This window comes from Thalassophryne amazonica, chromosome 13, assembly GCF_902500255.1.
Source record: "Thalassophryne amazonica chromosome 13, fThaAma1.1, whole genome shotgun sequence".
Taxonomy (NCBI): domain Eukaryota; kingdom Metazoa; phylum Chordata; class Actinopteri; order Batrachoidiformes; family Batrachoididae; genus Thalassophryne; species Thalassophryne amazonica.
In genome coordinates, this window is record NC_047115.1 from 88,583,412 (window position 1) to 88,605,229 (window position 21,818).

General features: G+C 40.9%; 1 protein-coding gene across 8 annotated transcripts in view; it reads left to right on the plus strand.

The window, feature by feature from the left end:
• LOC117523659 (collagen alpha-1(XIII) chain-like) overlaps positions 1 to 21,818 on the plus strand; it is a 155,555-nt gene that overhangs the window by 67,133 nt on the left and 66,604 nt on the right. For 7 of the 8 annotated variants that reach the window (XR_004564570.1, XM_034185234.1, XM_034185235.1 and 4 more), the window contains exons 7-14: positions 11,627 to 11,713; positions 13,228 to 13,254; positions 13,353 to 13,388; positions 13,518 to 13,574; positions 13,663 to 13,686; positions 13,782 to 13,835; positions 17,655 to 17,699; positions 17,870 to 18,004. Coding sequence is in view for 7 of the 8 variants with exons in the window: in XM_034185234.1 (XP_034041125.1) it covers positions 11,648 to 11,713; positions 13,228 to 13,254; positions 13,353 to 13,388; positions 13,518 to 13,574; positions 13,663 to 13,686; positions 13,782 to 13,835; positions 17,655 to 17,699; positions 17,870 to 18,004 (444 nt within the window). In the remaining variant the exon portion in view is untranslated. Of the gene's footprint in view, positions 1 to 6,427; positions 6,464 to 11,626; positions 11,714 to 13,227; positions 13,255 to 13,352; positions 13,389 to 13,517; positions 13,575 to 13,662; positions 13,687 to 13,781; positions 13,836 to 17,654; positions 17,700 to 17,869; positions 18,005 to 21,818 lie in introns of all 8 variants that reach the window. The other variant, XM_034185233.1, reaches the window with a different exon arrangement.

A 21,818-nucleotide genomic window follows, 5' to 3' on the forward strand; every position in this document is an offset into this window, starting at 1 on the left:
CACTGTTGGGATTTGAAATTGGCACGTCTGAATTTAAGAGGGGCCACAGTGTCTGAGATGGCAACACAGGAATTATTGAAAAGAAGCATCAACGCCTCTGGACTAGAGAGGAGCTGATGTGCAGTGGAAAGACTAGTGGTAATGTCATTTGTTAAATAAAATTCAGAGAAATTCTTTACAGTGCAAAAGTTAATGTGATGGGAATAATGGCCCAAGGTTGTAAACAAGGTGTGACATAACTTTACATTGAACACAATAGGTGTATGATCTGAAATAGATATGTCCTCAAAACACATGGAATCAATGGAAAACCCATAGGTTAAAATGAGATCTAAAGTGTGGCCATGAACGTGAGTTGGCTGATTAATGTGTTGGGTAAGGCCAAAAGATTCCAATAAAGAACAGAACTCACTAACCATGGGTTTTCCAGGGCAGCAAACATGAATATTAAAATCACCTAAAATCAACAGTCGATCATAGAATGTAACATAATGAGACAGAAGAGTTGAAAACTCATTTATGAAGTTTTTATCTGATTTTGGCGGTCGGTATACAAGTACACACACCAATGGGGTTGTCACAGAGTCAACTTTTATGCACTGAACTTCAAATGATGAAATGCGCTGAACAGGAATTGACTGTACGTTGAATCGTTTTTTAAAAACCAAAGCTACTCCACCACCTCTACCCAAACCTCTCGGAGTGCTTATATATGAACAGTTTGCGGGGCAAAGCTCACCGAAGACGGATGTCTCACCAGCGCCGTCACCGATCCATGTCTCTGTTAAAAACAATAGGTCCAGATCGCGCTGAGTAAAGAAGTCATTTAGAAGAAAACTCTTGTTTAACACGGACCTGGTGTTCAGTAATGCGACTTTTACCGCGAGGTATTCCAAAGGCTGTGAGGGTTGAGAGCGTTGCAAGGGGCGAATATTCAGGAAGTTCACACCGCCGCATCGGACGCGCGGCCTTGGGGGAGCTGCCGAGAACTCAGACATCACAGACCGAGCTGGAGAGATGGATAGATGGCAGGAGTATCTCATGTCCCACGATTGACGGGTCAGATAGAAGCCTCTGTGTCTGCCCACGTAGTCGATGGAACGCCGGAGAAAAGTTTGCGCAGCGGAGACACTTGCAAAACTCCTCATTCGAACTCGGATACCACTGCGTTTCCCTCTGGTCCTGCGCCGCTTCTTCTTGGAAATGCAACAGGAGAGCTGGCGGACGCATTCCATGGGACAATTTATAAACATCGGGTGACATCTGTTGAATACACTTGAACATCCAGTAGTCTGTTGCCTCACGGAAGTTTGGATATGGACCAGTATCGATCGATCATAAGTTCTTAGGGCATCGGAGCCATTCCAGGGAAGCAGCAGTAAAAACACAAACAGGTAAGCACAGTTAGGAGCTGACGGCAGGCCGACAAACAGACACACTGGCGCCATCTTGCTTCACCTAGGTTCCCATTAACCCATAATCCCTTTGGCATCTGTCTGTGTGTTACAAAACTTCAGGATCAGTGCATTATTTAAAATGCAAAGATATGTGTTATATTTTAACTTTGTACAAATGACAGAATTGACATTAATGGAGTGATTCTATCCGGATTAATTTGATGATTTTAAATCAAAAACATAAGTCAAAACTGCTTTAATTTCCAAGACCCCTGCCTCACTGCAGCACGGCTGTATTCTATTAAGGAATAATGGCTTGGTGGTGTGTGTGTGTGTGTGTGTGTGTGTGTGTGTGTGTGTGTGTGTGTGTGTGTGTGTGTGTGTGTGTGTGTGTGTGTGTGTGTGTGTGTGTGTGTGTGTGTGTGAGCTTACCTCCTCTCAACTGCAGTATACAGGAGCTTCCAGCAGTGGGCAGGGCGCACAAAGACAGAAGTGCTGACTCATTGTTTGGGTCTGTGGTCGCCTTTGATGCTACCACAAGCGACTGTGGTGTTAAAACTCAAAATCAGCTTGTTAGTAGTTCCAAGTGTACCGGAAGCAATATTGAAAGCTATTGGTTAGCTGTAGCTTCCAATATATTTTTGGGTGGTTTATCGGTTTAGCTTTCTAAAATATAACTTTTCAGTTAGCTGATTAGCTGTTGTCATAGCTACCTTTTTGGTTAGCTGTGCCCACCACTGACTAGTCCTCACTTGGATCGACAGCCAGAGATCATTTTCAAGTTCCACTAGTCCTCGGGTACAGATAAACGGCCAGAGAATAATGTCCAGGTCCACTTGTCCTCAGATTCTGGTCTTGTGCGCATAATGTCCGATTGCAGTTCTGCCTTCAACTCAAATTCTGTCACGATTGTGGCACGTTAGATAGATAGTCCATTACCTCCTGAAAATAGTGTCTTCTGAGTTTTTCCAATATGAGACACACATCAGCGTGTCCAGGCACGTCATGTTCACAGCAGCAATAAACCAGCATCCTGTGACACAAACAGCAGCGTCACGACACTTTAGGTGCCAAAATCCGATAGACTCTGAAAAAGTTAAGCGTTTCTGGGAGACGTTTGTCGTCTCCTCTGTAAATCCGAGCCATCACTTTCAAATAAAAGCTCCAAAGCTTCATTATCGGACATAATCGCATACATTTCGCTCTATCTGTTGGCCATCAGGTGTTTCTGTTTTGCTAATATGTATGTCACACAGTGAGATTTGCTGAGTGAGACGTTTTCTGGAAATGCACCGCTTAACTCACTCAGGCAGATGAATAAAAACCATCAGAGACCACTAATTATGAACGCATGTGCGCAGAGAGACTTACAATCAGGAGTACTTTGATGTGTTGCTTACTGGGACGTTAAAAGCCATGCGACCTGTCCTCAAAAGGCTTCACTCATGTTGATGTGCGCTCTCAGAATTCATGAGGTTCAGTCACATGCAAGCTCAGCTGGCTCTTAACATCCACATGCATTAATCCATGGCTCCATTTAATCAAATCAAATCAATTTTATTTATATAGTGCCAAATCACAACAAACAGTTGCCCCAAGGCACTTTATATTGTAAGGCAAAGCCATACAATAATTACGGAAAAACCCCAACACTTGGCGACAGTGGGAAGGAAAAACTCCCTTTTAACAGGAAGAAACCTCCAGCAGAACCAGGCTCAGGGAGGGGCAGTCTCCTGCTGGGACTGGTTGGGGCTGAGGGAGAGAACCAGGAAAAAGACATGCTGTGGAGGGGAGCAGAGATCAATCACTGATTAAATGCAGAGTGGTGCATACAGAGCAAAAAGAGAAAGAAACACTCAGTGCATTATGGGAACCCCCCAGCAGTCTAAGTCTATAGCAGCATAACTAAGGGATGGTTCAGGGTCACCTGATCCAGCCCTAACTATAAGCTTTAGCAAAAAGGAAAGTTTTAAGCCTAATCTTAAAAGTAGAGTGGGTGTCTGTCTCCCTGATCCGAATTGGGAGCTGGTTCCACAGGAGAGGAGCCTGAAAGCTGAAGGCTCTACCTCCCATTCTACTCTTACAAACCCTAGGAAGTACAAGTAAGCCTGCAGTCTGAGAGCGAAGCGCTCTATTGGGGTGATATGGTACTATGAGGTCCCTAAGATAAGATGGGACCTGATTATTCAAAACCTTATAAGTAAGAAGAAGAATTAAAAATTCTGTTCTAGAATTAACAGGAAGCCAGTGAAGAGAGGCCAATATGGATGAGATATGCTCTCTCCTTCTAGTCCCTGTCAGCACTCTAGCTGCAGCATTTTGAATTAACTGAAGGCTTTTCAGGGAACTTTTAGGACAACCTGATAATAACGAATTACAATAGTCCAGCCTAGAGGAAATAAATGCATGAATTAGTTTTTCAGCATCACTCTGAGACAAGACCTTTCTAATTTTAGAGATATTGCGCAAATGCAAAAAAGCAGTCCTACATATTTGTTTAACATGCGCATTGAATGACATATCCTGATCAAAAATGACTCCAAGATTTCTCACAGTATTACTAGAGGTCAGGGTAATGCCATCCAGAGTAAGGATCTGGTTAGACACCATGTTTCTAAGATTTGTGGGGCCAAGTACAATAACTTCAGTTTTATCTGAGTTTAAAAGCAGGAAATTAGAGGTCATCCATGTCTTTATGTCTGTAAGACAATCCTGCAGTTTAGCTAATTGGTGTGTGTCCTCTGGCTTCATGGATAAATAAAGCTGGGCATCATCTGCGTAACAATGAAAATTTAAGCAATGCTGTCTAATAATACTGGCTAAGGGAAGCATGTATAAAGTGAATAAAATTGGTCCTAGCACAGAACCTTGTGGAACTCCATAATTAACCTTAGTCTGTGAAGAAGATTCCCCATTTACATGAACAAATTGTAATCTATTAGATAAATATGATTCAAACCACTGCAGCGCAGTGCCTTTAATACCTATGGCATGCTCTAATCTCTGTAATAAAATTTTATGGTCAACAGTATCAAAAGCAGCACTGAGGTCTAACAGAACAAGCACAGAGATGAGTCCACTGTCTGAGGCCATAAGAAGATCATTTGTAACCTTCACTAATGCTGTTTCTGTACTATGATGAATTCTAAACCCTGACTGAAACTCTTCAAATAGACCATTCCTCTGCAGATGATCAGTTAGCTGTTTTACAACTACCTTTTCAAGAATTTTGAGAGAAAAGGAAGGTTGGAGATTGGCCTATAATTAGCTAAGATAGCTGGGTCAAGTGATGGCTTTTTAAGTAATGGTTTAATTACTGCCACCTTAAAAGCCTGTGGTACATAGCCAACTAATAAAGATAGATTGATCATATTTAAGAACGAAGCATTAATTAATGGTAGGGCTTCCTTGAGCAGCCTGGTAGGAATGGGGTCTAATAGACATGTTGATGGTTTGGAGGAAGTAACTAATGAAAATAACTCAGACAGAACAATCGGAGAGAGAGTCTAACCAAATACCGGCATCACTGAAAGCAGCCAAAGAGAACGATATGTCTTTGGGATGGTTATGAGTAATTTTTTCTCTAATAGTTAAAATTTTATTAGCAAAGAAAGTCATGAAGTCATTACTAGTTAAAGTTAAAGGAATACTCGGCTCAATAGAGCTCTGACTCTTTGTCAGCCTGGCTACAGTGCTGAAAAGAAACCTGGGGTTGTTCTTATTTTCTTCAATTAGTGATGAGTAGTAAGATGTCCTAGCTTTACGGAGGGCTTTTTTTATAGAGCAACAGACTCTTTTTCCAGGCTAAGTGAAGATCTTCTAAATTAGTGAGATGCCATTTCCTCTCCAACTTACGGGTTATCTGCTTTAAGCTGTGAGTTTGTGAGTTTACCACGGAGTCAGGCACTTCTGATTTAAGGCTCTCTTTTTCAGAGGAGCTACAGCATCCAAAGTAGTCTTCAATGAGGATATAAAACTATTGACGAGATAATCTATCTCACTCACAGAGTTTAAGAAGCTACTCTGCCCTGTGTTGGTATATGGCATTGGAGAACATAAAGAAGGAATCATATCCTTAAACCTAGTTACAGCGCTTTCTGAAAGACTTCTAGTGTAATGAAATTTATTCCCCACTGCTGGGTAGTCCATCAGAGTAAATGTAAATGTTATTAAGAAATGATCAGACAGAAGGGGGTTTTCAGGGAATACTGTTAGTCTTCAATTTCCATACCATAAGTCAGAACAAGATCTAAGGTATGATTAAAGTGGTGGGTGGACTCATTTACATTTTGAGCAAAGCCAATCGAGTCTAACAATAGATTAAATGCAGCGTTGAGGCTGTCATTCTCAGCATCTGTGTGGATGTTAAAATCGCCCACTATAATGATCTTATCTGAGCTAAGCACTAAGTCAGACAAAAGGTCCGAAAATTCACAGAGAAACTCACAGTAACGACCAGGTGGACGATAGATAACAACAAATAAAACTGGTTTTTGGGACTTCCAATTTGGATGGACAAGACTAAGAGTCAAGCTTTCAAATGAATTAAAGCTCTGTCTGGGTTTTTGATTAATTAATAAGCTGGAATGGAAGATTGCTGCTAATCCTCCACCTCGGCCCGTGCTACGAGCATTCTGGCAGTTAGTGTGACTCGGGGGTGTTGACTCATTTAAACTAACATATTCATCTTGCTGTAACCAGGTTTCTGTAAGGCAGAATAAATCAATATGTTGATCAATTTAATGAGTGTTAACACTCACTACCAGCCAAACATTTCTTTTAATTCCAGCTGTAGTACAGTTGTTTGTAGTCAGTTCCAGTGTTTTGCCAAATGCCTTGTGATTCTGTCTCAGCAGAATCCTCAGACTGCTCGATGCTCTTCTCTTACACATTAAAATTTCAGCTTTGTGGTCCTCTGTAATAAAAATAATACCCAGGTATAGAAATATTCTTTCAGATCTTGAAAGTGCAACAAATGTTTCAAAACTGTTATCCTTCAAACATTTCTCTCTTATTTTCTTTCCTTGTAGGGAGGACCAGGTTTTCCAGGCGCTCCTGGACTCAAGGTAAAGTCCCTTTTGAAGTGTGCTTGTGGTGATTACACATCCGTCAGATCATAACTCTCTTTCTTTCACTGGAAAGGGCCAAGCAGGCATCCCTGGAATCCCTGGAAAGAGGGGTTACTGGGTATGGACTCAGCGCAACTGACCCCTTGTCCTTGTCCTTCAGTAACAGCGTCACACATTCATCACACCACTCTTTGTCTTTGTGAATTTGGAATGACTTATTGTAATTTAAATCTTTGGTCCTGTTAACTTTTTGAAGTGTTTTGCTACTTTCACCACAGCTTCAGAAGTGGGCTGACTAATACAGGCTGTATTTATGTCAAAAGTCGACTCTTGTGCCCAGTCACAAGGAACGGACCAAATCAAACCACTGCTGAAGGGTTTCAGTCACTGATGTTTGCTGTCCATGTGTGTTATTCATAAGGGACCTGAGAACAACAGTTACGAGGATAGCGGAATCCACACATAGTTCCAAAGCTGCATCAGTTTTTAAGCAGCAAATCCCACTATGGGAGTGTCCAACACTATGGGCCCCGTCTCACAGCCAGTGCAATGCAGTGCATGTGTCATTGCCACTTTTTCAGTGACACAGTTGTCATTTTTACACCCAACACCCCAAATGTGTAAGTTAAGATGAGGTGTGGTCGGGCACAGTGCGGGTGCAGCAGACCAGCAAAAAGGAAACAACATTGAATGCAGTTTTTTATACAATTTATATGCTGCAGTATTCAGATGTGCCTCACTTTGATGGGTTTGTGTACTTTGTTTGCACACATAGTGATTGTGCTCACCCCATAAAACCACAACAAAACTGAATTGAAAAACAAAAAAGTAAAAACTATTGGGAAAACTAACTTTTAATAGCTGTGGTTTTTACAGTAATTTTAATACACTGGTTTTCCTCTTCCGTGGGTTTGCAGGCAAGAACACCAAGACAGAGCTGACCAGGGCAGGTGCTCCCTGCTGTCTGCGCACCTTCACCTGAGGGAGCTGATGTGGATAACTGCCGTTCTTATAACTGCTCACATGCTTTGACATTTAGATATTATGTGTATGTTGAGGCTTTGCATGCAGATCCCTTCGCCACACCAGAAAACCTCTCACTTCTGTCGACTACTGAGTTTATCATCAAAATAGCAATGCATCACCTTACAGCACACCTGGGCCTTAAAAGGAATGACAGATGACTCTCTGAGAGTAGACACAACCATGGAACCTTACTTTATGCTCAGATTATCACCATGTATTGTAAATAGTCAAGTGGAGGTGCACACACCCCAAATACACTTGCACTATGCTTGCAGGAAAGATTGTCAAGATTGGGCTCTATGTGTCTGTAAGTAAGGTAAAGGTGGTTTAAAGAACAAAGTAATTTCAAAAGCAGTATCTGTTATTAAATAGTGCAAACAAACACAATTTTTGCACATCTTTTAAAGTTGTTGAAAATAATAATGTCCTTCAGGTCTGTCTTTTTTTTTTTTTTGTAAACATTTTTAAACACTTCCTGTCCCCATAGCGATCCTTCATGCTGCCGCTGCTGATTGTCCCTGTCTTTTGCATACAGCACAAATGTGCTGATGTCTTTTAAAACAGAGTGAACAGTTTGACTTTTGTCTCTTGAATCACTTCATGTTTTGTTATAGAACTCCTAAATCATTGATTCTTGGACTGTGGTATTAAGTGTGTATATGTGCATAACTCAAATACAACTGATCCAATTTTCTACTACACAAGATAGTGTGGTTAAAAATGATATGTATACTCCAATATTATCATACTAATCAACCTATTGTGACACTAAATAGGCCATGGACATGAACATCATGGTAATCTTGGGTTTTTAATGGTGCCCTTGAACTGTTGTTTTGTTCATTCATTGATTCATTGTACAACATACAACATTAATTACTTAAAAAATAATTTGGCGCTGAAATTTGAGTTTGTTTTGGATCTTCTCTAATCCACACGGTCAAAATTATGCATACCGGCTCAAAAATGTACAGTACTGTGCAAAGGTTTTGGGCAACCCACAGTTATAATAAAAGTAGCATTTGATGCTCCCCCACCCGCCTTTTCATTGGCATGTCAACACAAAATTAGTTCCAACAAAGGTGAATATGTGAGCTATATTTTTTTTTATCCCATAATAATAATAATTTCTTTGTAAATGTACTGGCCTGTAGAATACAACACAAACACAATTGCAAATGATCATGTAATATTAAAATGATTGTAAAACACAGGTCCTCATACTTTAAGTCAAGTTTTTCTTAATATAGTTTTTGAGGTCCTGTGTCTGACACACTGGAGCCTCTTATATACCAAAAAATCACACATTAATTTAATTCAATGTTCATATCAATTATCTTTAAAGGAAAAGAAATGTCACTGATAAAATACAGCTGGAAAGATAGACTGTGGTATAAAGTAATGATTGATTTGTATAAATGAAAATAAGGAGCCTGTACAACTGAAATATCTGCCTCCAAAAGTCAGAATTCATCCATCATTGAGGATTTCATAAATGCTGCCATTGACACAATTTTAATCAATCAGAAGAAATCAGAGGTGGGACGAAATCATTCTCAAGTCATGAATCGGCAAATCTGAAGTCTCAAGTCAGCGTGCAAACAATTGGTGGTCATTATGACTTGAGACTTGCCGATTCATGACTTAAGAGTGACTTGCTCTGGAAGAAATCCTGTGGATCACTTAAGGAATGCTGTGACATAGTGTGGGCACAGAAAAGTAAATACCATAATTTCCGGACTATAAGCTGCTACTTTTTTCACATGCTTTGAACACTGGCTTAAACAATAATGCAGCTAATTTTTGGATTTTTACAGGCTTTCTCATAAGTTGAAATACATCAATTGATGCTGTCCATTAATTGGCTGAAAGCTGCAGTCTTCATGCAGAGTAAATTCACACACACAATAAATATAAAGTCTTAGCTGTTAGTTGTAGTGGATTCATCAACACGTCCTGGAGAAAACAACATCTGAAAACAATTAAATCCTTGTCGTGGATGAAGAAAAGTCCCTCTGGCACTTTGCACTACAGTTGCTCCTCCCGTTAGATCAGTCAGCCGAGCCTTCTCTCTGCCTCTCCCCCTCCTTCCCCACCGTCTCTCTGTCTGTGCTACAAGTTGAAAACATCACAGCGCCTTAATGTCTCATTTAGAACAGACACCAGGCCATCCTGGATGCACAATGACTTGATCTCATGATGCACAAAGAAAAGAAAAAGAAAAGTTAAAATTACCAGTAATCAGATCTGCATGTGGAGCGGATGGGACACTGAGAGACACCATGCTGGATGACATGCGTGTCAGAAAAAAAGCATTAAGTTAAAAATTCTTTCTGTTTAAGAGGTCTCAAAGGTCTGAGAGGGTGCCAGCTTTCTCTGCAACCACCCACTCTACCAGGTAATTTCACTGATTAACTGATTCCACCTGCTCAAAGTGCTGATAATCAGTGAAATCACCTGGTGGAGTGGGTGGTTGCAGAGAAAGCTGGCACCCTCTCAGACCTTTCTGGACCAAGTTTGAGACCTCTAACATCTTTGCCCCTTCTATACTGCAGGGCGACACTGGTGGAGTGTGCCCATGTGACGTCACACATCGCTGTTATAGCAGACGGCATGGCCGCCTGCTGGTGGCTTTTGACCAGCCATACAAAAACGCTCTTAACTTTAGCATAAGTGATCACACATGCCTACAACTTTTCATATGGCTCTCAATATCATAATCTACCAACCCAATCATAAATTATCAGTGGGTTTTATTTTTCTTTAAAGTTGTAGTTCATCCCACATTTAATTTATTTATGAATATTTATTAGGTTTTCATATTTTTTAATGCTTTCATGATGCAGCAAATGTGCCTAAAACATTTCCATAGTACTGCACATACATTCACTTAAATGTTGTAATAAGTGGTGCTGGGGTTTTATAATGTCTTTTAGGGTGGCCAAAGCCTATTAACTCCTCATTAGTGATTATGATTGACAACTGGTAGTGTTTGTCACTATAAAAGGATGCGTTTAACAGCACTCATTGAACTGACAAATACTCAGAACAATTGGAAAGCCCAAGGAACTCAGTGAAGATCTAAGAAGGATAATTGAAGAATTAAGGGTCTTTTTCCAGACCTTGGCAAAGTGGTGACATACCCAGCTAACTTGTATTTACATTCAACTGTGTGAACCGACCACTTTGGAATTTCAAATTTTTTAGAATTGGCTACAAGAGACCTTCCCAACTTCTCTAAATCTACCACTTTCCTTCTTAGATCTTCACTTATTTCGTTGGACTTTCCCATTGTTCTGAGCATTGGTCGGTCCATTGAGTGCTGTCAAACACACCTTTTAATGGTGGCAAAAGAGCAACTACTACCAGTTGTCTACCACTTGTCCATCACAATAATTTAAAAGACGTTAATAGGCCTTGCTCATATTAAAAGACTTAGAACCTTCAGCACCACTTAAAAGATTTAACTGAATATATGTATATATTTGAGTCTGTATGTACAATTTTGACCTTGTGTGGATTACAGAAGATCTAAAATAAATTCAAACTTGCACACCTAATTCTTGTTTTTTAAAGTAACTAATGATGTATGCTGTAAAAAAAAAAAAAAAAAAATGCACCCTGTCAAAAGAACAGTTGAAAGCCATCATTAATAGCCCAAAATTACCATGACTTTCATGCCTATGATATGTATGTGTAAATGTCTGACCACAACTGCATAAGATGATTGTCTACCTGGATGCTTTTCCGTATTGTGGTAGATACAGTGAAGCACCACCAGTACTTGCTCTCAGACCTGATTGGACCTGGCCAACGCAAGTGTCTGTAGCTTTTGTGATATCAGAATTATTTACTGTGTATCACTTCAAGTGCTACAATAGGTCTGTCTTTAATTGATTACAAATCATGTAAAAATTATTTAGTCTGGATTGGCAGATGACAGTCATACACTCCTGAAGTCACTTGGGTCACTCAGTATGGAGTTATGTGCATAGACGCACTGATATGAGATCCTTTACAGAAATTACAGATACTCCTATTAATCATATCTGATTAATAGTTCTTGTCTGGTTATTGTCAATGTGTTTAAGTCCAGTCTGTGTTTTTGTTTTTTTGTTTTTTTATGATTTGCAGGGTGAAAAAGGAGATCCAGGCATGGCAGCTCACAGAATTAAAGGAGAACCTGGCTCACCAGGCATGCCAGGACAAATGGGACCCAAGGTAATGGGAAGAAAACCACACCTGTACTAATCAGTATTACACAGTATGTCCACGTCTAGGCCACATCTGAAGCAATATCCACGTCAGATATCTCAGGAAAAACAAAACAAAAAGAAAAACATGACAGCAGACATTTTTTTTATTTTTTTCACACATTTCATTCAGCCCTCTGCTTACTGTGATCTGCTTTCCTCACTCACAAGTCCTCACTCATTTGCCATTTCCCTCTGAGGAGGGACTTGCTTTCACTTTTATTTTCAAGACCCTTATCTTGACAATCTCAAGGAGCAGTCTGAACTGCCCAGAGTAATTGTCCTTGGGGTTTGTCCAACTCTGCAATGCTTTTAATTAGTTTAATTACTCACTCAGATAATCTGGGGTGTGTTTTGAGCATGACAGGAATTAAACCAACCAAGTAGTCTGTCATTCCCTTTAACCCCTTAACGCCTATTGTCGCATATATGCTACAATATTTGACTCAAATATGCAACATACCAAATTGACCAGTATGCCTGTTGTCGCAAATTTGCAACATACCATTATTATTATTATAACATTATAACATAAATTATTACCAAAATACCAAAATTACTATTTATTTTTTGAGCAAAAGTGTAATTAATAATCTCAACATTATTTACCATCTACTTAAAGGCAAAAACACACACAAAACATTTTTTTATATACAGCTATATAAATTCAGGCGTTAAGGGGTTAACAGTAAGCAGACAGGTGCATTAGAACCTGCTACATTGCTATTTAGATGGGACTCAAGGGACGAAACAAACAAATCATCAAATTGCAAGTGATGATCCATTATGGGATCATGTGAGGGATTATTGAAGGGCTCATGTAAGAGATTATCCACCTCAGCTCCATGAGGTGAAGCAGTTGAAGTCCTGTGGAAGAAAACCAGTGTAAACTATATTACAAACCATCTTTCTTTTGTTTTTTTTAATAAGCCACCCCTGAATAAATCGTGTGAATTTTGACAGCATATTTAATCATACCCTTGACTAAATTTGGTCATCTGAATTGTTTTAATTTTTGTCTAGTTTTAGGCAACTAAAGGTCATAAGATCTTACTCAACTAATTCTCCTGTAGATTTTGCTTTGATAACTAAACTATGACTAAAACTAAGTGGCACGCTAGTCAAGACAGTGGCTAACTATGCTGTCAGAATAAACACTGCATTAAAAATACATCCACAGGTGATAGTCAACTCACTATTTGGATTTCTCAAAAGCATTGGATTTTAAGAATTTTCTTTAAGTGACATTAAGGACTGTCTCCAGATTTAAATCTGAGAATGTCCCTGCTGTGATCAAACTGTTGATGCCACAGCACAGAAAGGTGGAAGCAAGTCTGCAGATTTGTCATTTTTAACATATATAATCATTTTCTGTTTGTTTGTTTGTGCCCCCTTGAACACGGATTTAAATATTGATGCCACTCCTTCAGTTCTTATCTTACTTGCACTGTATCAAGTCACTCTGTGATGTTTCTTCTGCAGGGTGATAAAGGTGACCATGGGAACAAGGTATGTTGACAGAAGAGATAATGACCTCAATGAAAAGATTTTTGAACACTTCCATGTCACTGACCTGACTGTTTGGACGCCATATGTTTAACCTCTAGGGGGAAGCAGGTCCTGAAGGCCCAGCTGGACCCAGAGTAAGAGGACTCCTAGGAGCTTATTATGAACATTTAGTACATACCTCTGGCACTTAGTCTAAAAGATGTCAATGTACATACAGTGATCATCATAACAACATTCTTAAAAAGTAGTTTTTTACTTCATAGGGTCTTCCAGGTCCAATGGGAGAGCCTGGAAAGTCAGAAATCCATAACAATGAAAATGTATGTGTTTCAAATTTGATATTTTTGCAGGCATAACAGTATAAAATGCTTATACATTTTAAATGTTTAAAGTTTTATTGCTCCACAGGATATCCAAAACATACCTCTGATGGTAAGAACTTTCTCTGTTTCACGTGGAGTCAGTCCATTTCATTGTTCTTGTTAAATCAATATCATCTCAACTCTGACATCTCTTCACCTTGTTAGGGTCCTCCAGGATTACCTGGACCTCCAGGGCCCCCCGGGCTACCTGGTGCCAAAGTAAGATACATTTTTACCTCCTGTTCTGTTTGCTGGTGTGTTTGTGTGTCATCAGGACTGATCAAAAATGTTTTTATAAAAAATTATGGCATTATCGGGAAAGGGGCAATGAAGAATCCACAATTTTTACTGCTGATTCAAGTCCATGCCAATCTACGAAGCCTCAATTAAATTTCATTAACATGATGTTCTCACACTATTTTAGTAAATGCTGTTTATCTAGATTTTTCTATACTTTCAGTAATCCCATTACTACATTGGATGACGTTGAAATTGAGGATGGCCCGTTGGTTGTTCCAGCAATATCAAATATTTTGTGTCTGCTACCTACAATCCACATGGAATGCCTCAAACCTAAACATGCTTCTAGGCATCTTATATATGCTGCTCTGGAACCACCCCTAAACCCAAACAGTCCAACTGTCAACCCCAATGAGGTCCTTAGTCTGGGTCTCATTAACATAGATCACTGTCCTCAAAATTATTGATGATTAATGACATAATTATGGATCATCACTTAGATATGATTGGGTTATGTGAATCCTGACTACAGCTGTCCTCACCTTAAATGAGGCCTGCCCACCAGTGTACACACTTGGTCACTTCCCTTGTGATGTGAAGCAAGGTGGGGGTGTTGCTCTTATTTATAAATTTAGGTTTAGTTTATTAGCTGTTGGGGGTCACAAATATAACTCATTTGAACATCTGATTCTTCACTCTGCCCACGATGCTACATATTGCTAAGGTCAGAAGAATAAAAATGAGCGGTGTTACTTTGTCACTGTATATAGGACCCGTGGCCCATACTCAGATAACACTATACTGCAGATAACATTCTGATTCTTGGTGACTTCAACATTCATATAAATAAGCCTTCTGATCCCCTCTGCAAATCATTTATAGAAACTGTGGATGTATTAGGAATCCAGCAATGCATTCAGGATTTGACGCACAGTGGAAAATACCCTGGATCTGGTTCCCACACGTGTTATTGCTGTCACGAATATTGACATCATGCCTCTTGGTCTCTGATCAGTCACTTATTAGGTTTACAGTTTTGCTGCCATTTTTAGTGGAACAACAACCTTATTTATCACTGCAGCGATGCATCAACTCCTCAACTAAGACTGAACTTGAGGCTAGATTGCCTGATATTTTAGCTTCACATCTGAAAAATGCCAAATCAGTAGACAGTCTTGTGGATAATTTCAACTCAGCGCTCAAAACTACACTCGACATGATTGTGCCTCCTATATTACCCCCCAAATACAGTCACCTTGGTTCAGTTATTACTTGTGTGACCAGACATCTAGAATGGAAATGGTGTAGTTCAAAATTTGACGTATTCCACCTCGCGTGGCAAGATGCTATCTTAGACTATAAGCATGCACTACTGGCTACAAAGCGGATCTATTACTCTGATTTGATCAACAAAAACAACCATCACTCAAAGTTATTGTTTGACACGGTGGCAACCACCTGTAAGTCACTCTCCTTTTACAACACAAGATTTGTTGGATTACTTCAAGAAGAAAATAGACAACATTAGGTTAAACATATCCCAGCATGCCTTATGGCCCGGTCACACGGCATACGACGATTCCTAGATGAAGGGAAAAAAGTAAAACAGTCACAAATTTTCAAGAAAAGGTGGATGAATGAGCTTTTACTTTTAAGCTGATAGTTTGTAGTTTAGGAAGTGGTTGAATGAAGTATCTGTGACAGTGGGGCACTGATCTATTAATAGAAACATAAAGAAAAATGGTCAGATACACCCATGTAACGCTTGCATGTTGTACTGTGTTTGTGTGGGTTCCCTCTGGGTAATCTGGCTTCCTGCCACCTCTAAGGGCCCCTTCACACATAACACGAAAGACGCAGATACCAGAAGAAAATCCGTGAACCAAACACAAAATGGGGAACCATGAAACAGTCCACCTGCTGTCATGAAGGACGCACATGCGTGCACGACACACTGGCAACTGTTTCGTGCATGCTCGTGCGCGTGTATGAACAAGGGTGAGTAACTGCAACGTTTTGCGCCACATCGCATCTCTGTTGTGGAAAAAACATAAATAAAAACCAGCTGGAACGTGTTGCGCCACATCATGCTTCTGCTGTGGAGAAAAAAAAACACACACCATAAAAACACCACATTTTATTGAATCCCTAAATAAATAAAAACCAGCTGGAACGTGTTGTGCCACATTGCACCTCTGCTGTGGACGAAAAAAAAAAAAAACCACACACCATTAAAAACACAGCATTTTATTGAATCCCTTTTATCGAGCGAACAATAAAAGTGTGAACCGTCTGTTCCTCTTTTAGATGACCCATGGTCACAGACATACAGTCATGAAATGACATGAATGAAGCAGTGCACTCTCATTATGTCTTATGTCCAGCCAGGTATATAAATAATTAATACAATCACTGGACATTGATAGATTAGATATTGGTGTTTAATTAGTGAAAATCACTGGGTTGATATAAATAATAAATAAAAGAGGACCTAATACAGAACCCTGCAGTTAAATAAAAATTAAATCCCTCTCACAGGATTTGAACCTGCAATTTACAAAAGCTCTGATTAACAGACAGAACCTTTACCACTGCGCTGCAATCGCTGTCTTATAACAGGACCATGAAATACTTAAAATCAAAAAGGAGATAAATGTATGTTATAAGAAAAGAGAAATTAGATGATGAATGGACATGCATGTCAGGCCGGGCCACAGCCTGCCGAGGTGCACTGTGGGCAGCCGCTGCAGCCTGGCACAAAGACTGGTTTATGTATTTCTACATGAGGACAGCAGGCAGAGACACACGCCTCACAGAGGAAAGTTGTAAGTTCATGTCCTTTAAAACACGGTACGTGTTCCCCAGCTGGGCCATCAAGGAGCAGAGATTTTAAACCGCAGCTGCTGTCAGCGGCCACGCTCCCCTGTCCATTCAGGGCCCAGACCAACATGTCACTCTGTTTCTGTGTTATGTGGTCGTTCATTTTAGTTAATTGCATATGTAGGTATTGTCGGAATTTTTTATCTACCTGTCCTGGCGGTGGTCTCTGTGTTTTTAATGTTACACGTCGTGTGCACAAACCTGTCACTTCCAGCTGTCAGTGTGCTGTGATCAGCTGACAGGCACCTTGCTGTGCTGTGTGTGCTCAGACGTGGCTGTCCAGCCCCCATATGATCATGTCTGTACATACATATCAGCATTTTATCCAAGTGCTCACATGTACACCACATGTGTTTCGGGGGAGCACTTTCACAAATTTCACATCCAGCTCAAAAGTGATAGTCTGCTCACTGTGTTCTTGCTGACTGCACAAATGGGCAAGTGGTGTTGCCCGTTTGTGTGTGTCACCTGGAATTTGGCCGACACCTGCCGCGAGAGGGTTCAAGTGGGCTCTCACAGGGCACTCTCTGTGTTTTGCCGCTGGTATGCGCGAAGAATTGTAGCGATAGGTGTATGAGGCATTGGAGGCAGCTCCGATTTTTTACGAATGGCATGTAATTCCTCCTTCATGTGCTAGTCGGCTTCAATTGTGTTATGTGTGAAGAGGCCCTAAAGATTGCACCTAACCTGCATTTCTTTATCTGAAAAGACATGCAGGTTGGTGACTCCATTCTGACCACAGGCATGAATGTGTTTCTCTTTCTTTATGTAGCCCTGTGATAGAGTGGCGATGTGTTCAGGGTGTGTGCCACCTCTCACCCAGTGACTGCTGAGACAAGCTCCAGTTCTCCCGTAACCCTTTATTGGAGCAAGTGGATATAGAATATGACCAAATTGTGTGATGTTTTGTGTCCACAGGGTGAAGTTGGATTACCAGGTCCTCCAGGATTGGATGGAGAGAAGGTCAGTATTGTTTTAAGACTCTTGGATTATATGCAGTATACATGTACTTACAATTTAATCAAATTCAGTGTTTTCACCCACATCTCGCAAAAGCAGGATCTGATGGAGAAATATACACCTCATTCTGGTTGTCTGGCTTGAAAAGCATGTACATACATGACACGTTTCAGGGACCCAGAGGGAAGCCTGGAGAATCTGGTCCACCGGGCCCAGCTGGTCCTGAAGGTCACAGAGGGGATGATGGTGTCATGGGCTTCCCAGGAGCCAAGGGAGAAAAGGGGGAGATGGGATCATCTGGATCACCTGTGAGTCACAGTACTAACCACACACCACTGCCTGGGTTTCCATGACCAAAGGCCAAATCTAGATATGTAATTATGAGAAGGGACAGCTTCCATGTTTCTGCCCTCTTTTTACCTAATAGAGACTCACAAGCTTGGAATATGCCTGGAAGGAACACGCACAGCTGAACTTGCACAACCCAAGTCATAATAATGTTGGGACAGTATGGAAATGCAAAAAAAAATAAGCAAACAAAAAAGAAAAAATACACTGTGGTTCCATTACCTGTTTTGCTCTTACCTGTAGAGAAGGTGGGCAGGCATGGCGGTCAACGTGGTAGAACAGGTCGAGCAGGTACCTCAGTAGATTAGGAGTTGGCCTGGGTTTGAATCCCAAAAGTACTTTGCTTTGTCTCAGTACACCCAGCTGTACTGAGACTGAGTACCGGCCTTGTCTGGGGAAGAAACTTGCATTGGACTGTCATCTCATCCAGGGGGAATCATAGAATCAGGTCCCTGGGACTATGTAGGACTGACTTTTTCAATTTCATTGCAGGCTGTATGAACCCAAGATATTCAGCTTCAACTGTCAACTTCATTTAATTTGTTAATAGAGTGTATATCCCTTCCTGCATTTCATGCCTGTAACAGATAACAAAACAGCTGAGACGGAGGTAATGTTGGCTTAGTGGTGGTCTCGTGGTTAAGCAGTGGGCTTCCACAAATTAGTGGAAATACCCTAAATTTGGTGCTGCTTCGCAGTATCACCATCATAGATATTGACATCATGCCTCTTGTGTCAGGTTTCAGATCACTCAATGTATTAAGTTTAAATTCTCGTTTTCTTGTTTACTGGAATGCAAATCTTATTTGTCATTGCCGCAGTACATCAACTCCTCAACTACAACTGAACTTGAAGCTAGACTGCCTGATATCTTAGTGTTACTTTTGGAAAATGATCATTCAGTGGTCTGTCTTGTGGACAGGTTAAACTCAGCACTCACAACCACACTCAGCATGATCCCTCCACCTACTTTAAAATCACGCAGCCCTAAAACACACCGGCCTTGGTTCAGTGATTTACTTATGTGGCCTTAAGCATAAGTGTAGAGCAGGGGTGGGCAACTTGTTCCAGAAAGTGATATTAATCAGTGAAATCACCTGATGGAGTCAGTGGCTGCAAAGAAAACCTGCACCTTCTTGGCCCTTTCTGGAGCAAGTTGCCCACCCCTGGTCAAGAGGGTTACCACAAAAATGCTGTAGTTCAAATTGGAAGTATTCCACCTTGCCTGGTGCGATGTTAATCTAGACTACAAGCATGCACTACTGGCTACAAAGTGGGCCTATTCCTCTGATTTGATTAACAAAAACAAACATAACTCAAAGTTACACTCATTTATGGACAACCGCTCTCCTTTTACAGCCTAAGATTTCTTAGATTACTTCGAGAAGAAATAGATAACATTAGGATCACTATATCCCAGCTTGCCTTAGTTGGGCCACTGCACCCTGTTATTGAGGTGGGTGCCATCACTGATATATTACCTAGATTGCCGAACTTGATATTATTTCACTAGGCGTGCTGACGAAGCTTGTAACATCTGCTAAAACTACAACCTGTTTATTCAACCCTATACCAACAAAATTGTTTAAAGACCTGTGGCCCACTCTTGGGCCTATTGTGTTGGAAATTGTTAATCTGTGATTAACCTCGGGATCTGTTCCTATAAACGTTTCAAATCTACAGTGGTTAATCCATTACTAAAGAAATCTAATGTTGACCCTCGTGTATTGAACAATTATAGGCCGATATCAAACCTGTACCATTTTGCTCTAAACTTCTGGAAAAAAGTGGTTTCACTGCAACTTGTGGACCACCTTACTGAGAATAATCTCTTTGAGCCACTGCAGTCTGCTTTTAGAAAATATCATTCCACAGAGACAGCTCTCACAAAAGTGGTGAGTGATCTTCTGCTTGCAATGGATTCAGATACCACTATGGTTCTGGTGCTGTTAGATCTTAGTGCTGCATTTGATATGGTGTATTGTACTTGATAGGTTGAACAATCATTTTTGGATTACTGGGAATATCCTTGCCATTATACCTCACCAGTCACTCTCATTGTGTCTTATATGGGGTTCCACAGGGGTCCGTTTTAGGCCCCCAGCTTTTCTCCTTTTGAATAGCACTTTTCATTGCTATGCCAAAGAAACTCAGTTGTACATGCTGATAACTGCTGGTAATCTCGTACACATAAATGGTAAAAATGGTAAATGGACTGCATTTATATAGCACTTTTCCATCTGCATCAGATGCTCAAAGAGCTTTACAGTAATGCCTCACATTTACCCTGATGTCAGGGTGCTGCCATACAAGGCGCTCACTACACACCGGGAGCAACTAGGGGATTAAGGACCTTGCCCACGGGCCCTTAGTGATTTTCCAGTCAGGCTGGGATTAGAACCAAGGATCCGCTGGTCACAAGCCCAACGCTTAACCACTAGACCATCAGCTCCCCATAAAGTCCTTAGAAGATTGCCTTGCGTCAGTGAAAAGCTAGATGTCCAGCAATTTCTTAGTCTTAGACTTGGACAAGAGTGAAATGATGATTCTTGGTCCACAGAGACATCGGCATCAGTTTGACCAGCTAATGCTTAACCTAGGCTCATGTATCATACATCACACTGACAGTCAGAAACCTCGGGGTGATTTTTGATCCCACACTGTCCTTTGATCCTCACATTGGCGATATTATGAGGGCTGCTTTCTTCCACCTGTGAAACATCGCGAAGATTCATCCCATCCTGTTTTTGGCTGATGTGGAGACCCTGATCCATGCATTTATCTCTTCTAGATTGGACTATTGCAATGATCTATTTTCTGGTTGAAAGCAGTCCAGCATTATGGGTCTCCAGTTGGTTCAAAATGTTGCTGTCAGAATCCTGACAGGAAGCAGGAAGTTTGACCACATTACACCCATTCTGGCATCTCTTCACTGGCTTCCTGTCTCTGCAAGGTCAGATTTTAAGGTCCCTGTTTTTAACCTATAAAATTATTCACGGACTGGCACCTCCCTACTTAACTGATCTAATTAAACCTTATGTACTTGCCCAGGTTCTGCATTCTCAAGGTGCAGGACTATCTTGTCTCTGTAGGGTGAATAAACAGTCTGGCGGGCATAGAACCTTCTCTCATCGTGTCCCTATTTTGTGGAATGACCTCCCTACGGCAGTGAAACGGTCAGACTCTGTAGAGACATTCAAGTCAAGACTTAAGATACAAGTGTTCTCCCTCACGTATGTTTAGTAGCATTGTACCATGCTTGTTGTTCCTTTAAATTCATTTTATTAGCAACGGAACAGGTCTCGGCCTCACTTCATCTAAATCTGGGGTTTGTTTGTGAAGCTTAGGGCTAGCGGCCAGCAATCACCTTTGGATTCCCTCTGCTTTCCATTTGATTTACCTCTGATGAACTGTACTTTAGGTGTAGATTTTCCTGTGCTGCTCATTTTCTCTATGGCCGAGGTACCATCAACACCTCAAAAGACAGATAGCTACAGTACACAGGGCACTGGACTGACCAGGGATGCCATGCTTGAGACTGAAACAGCACACTGCAGTCTGCATTTTGGGATAAATTGCCACAGTGGCAGGCCCACTGACGGCATGTTGGTTGTATGCCAGCCCTGCACCCCAGGGTGCTGGATGACTCCCTGCCTGTGGTTTAAATGTTTGTGTGGTCATTTCAACAATTGCAAAATGTCCTAAGCAGTGGGTCACCCGTTGACGGTTCTTCCTCAATATCGTCTGAGGGAGTTTTTCCTTACCACTGTCACC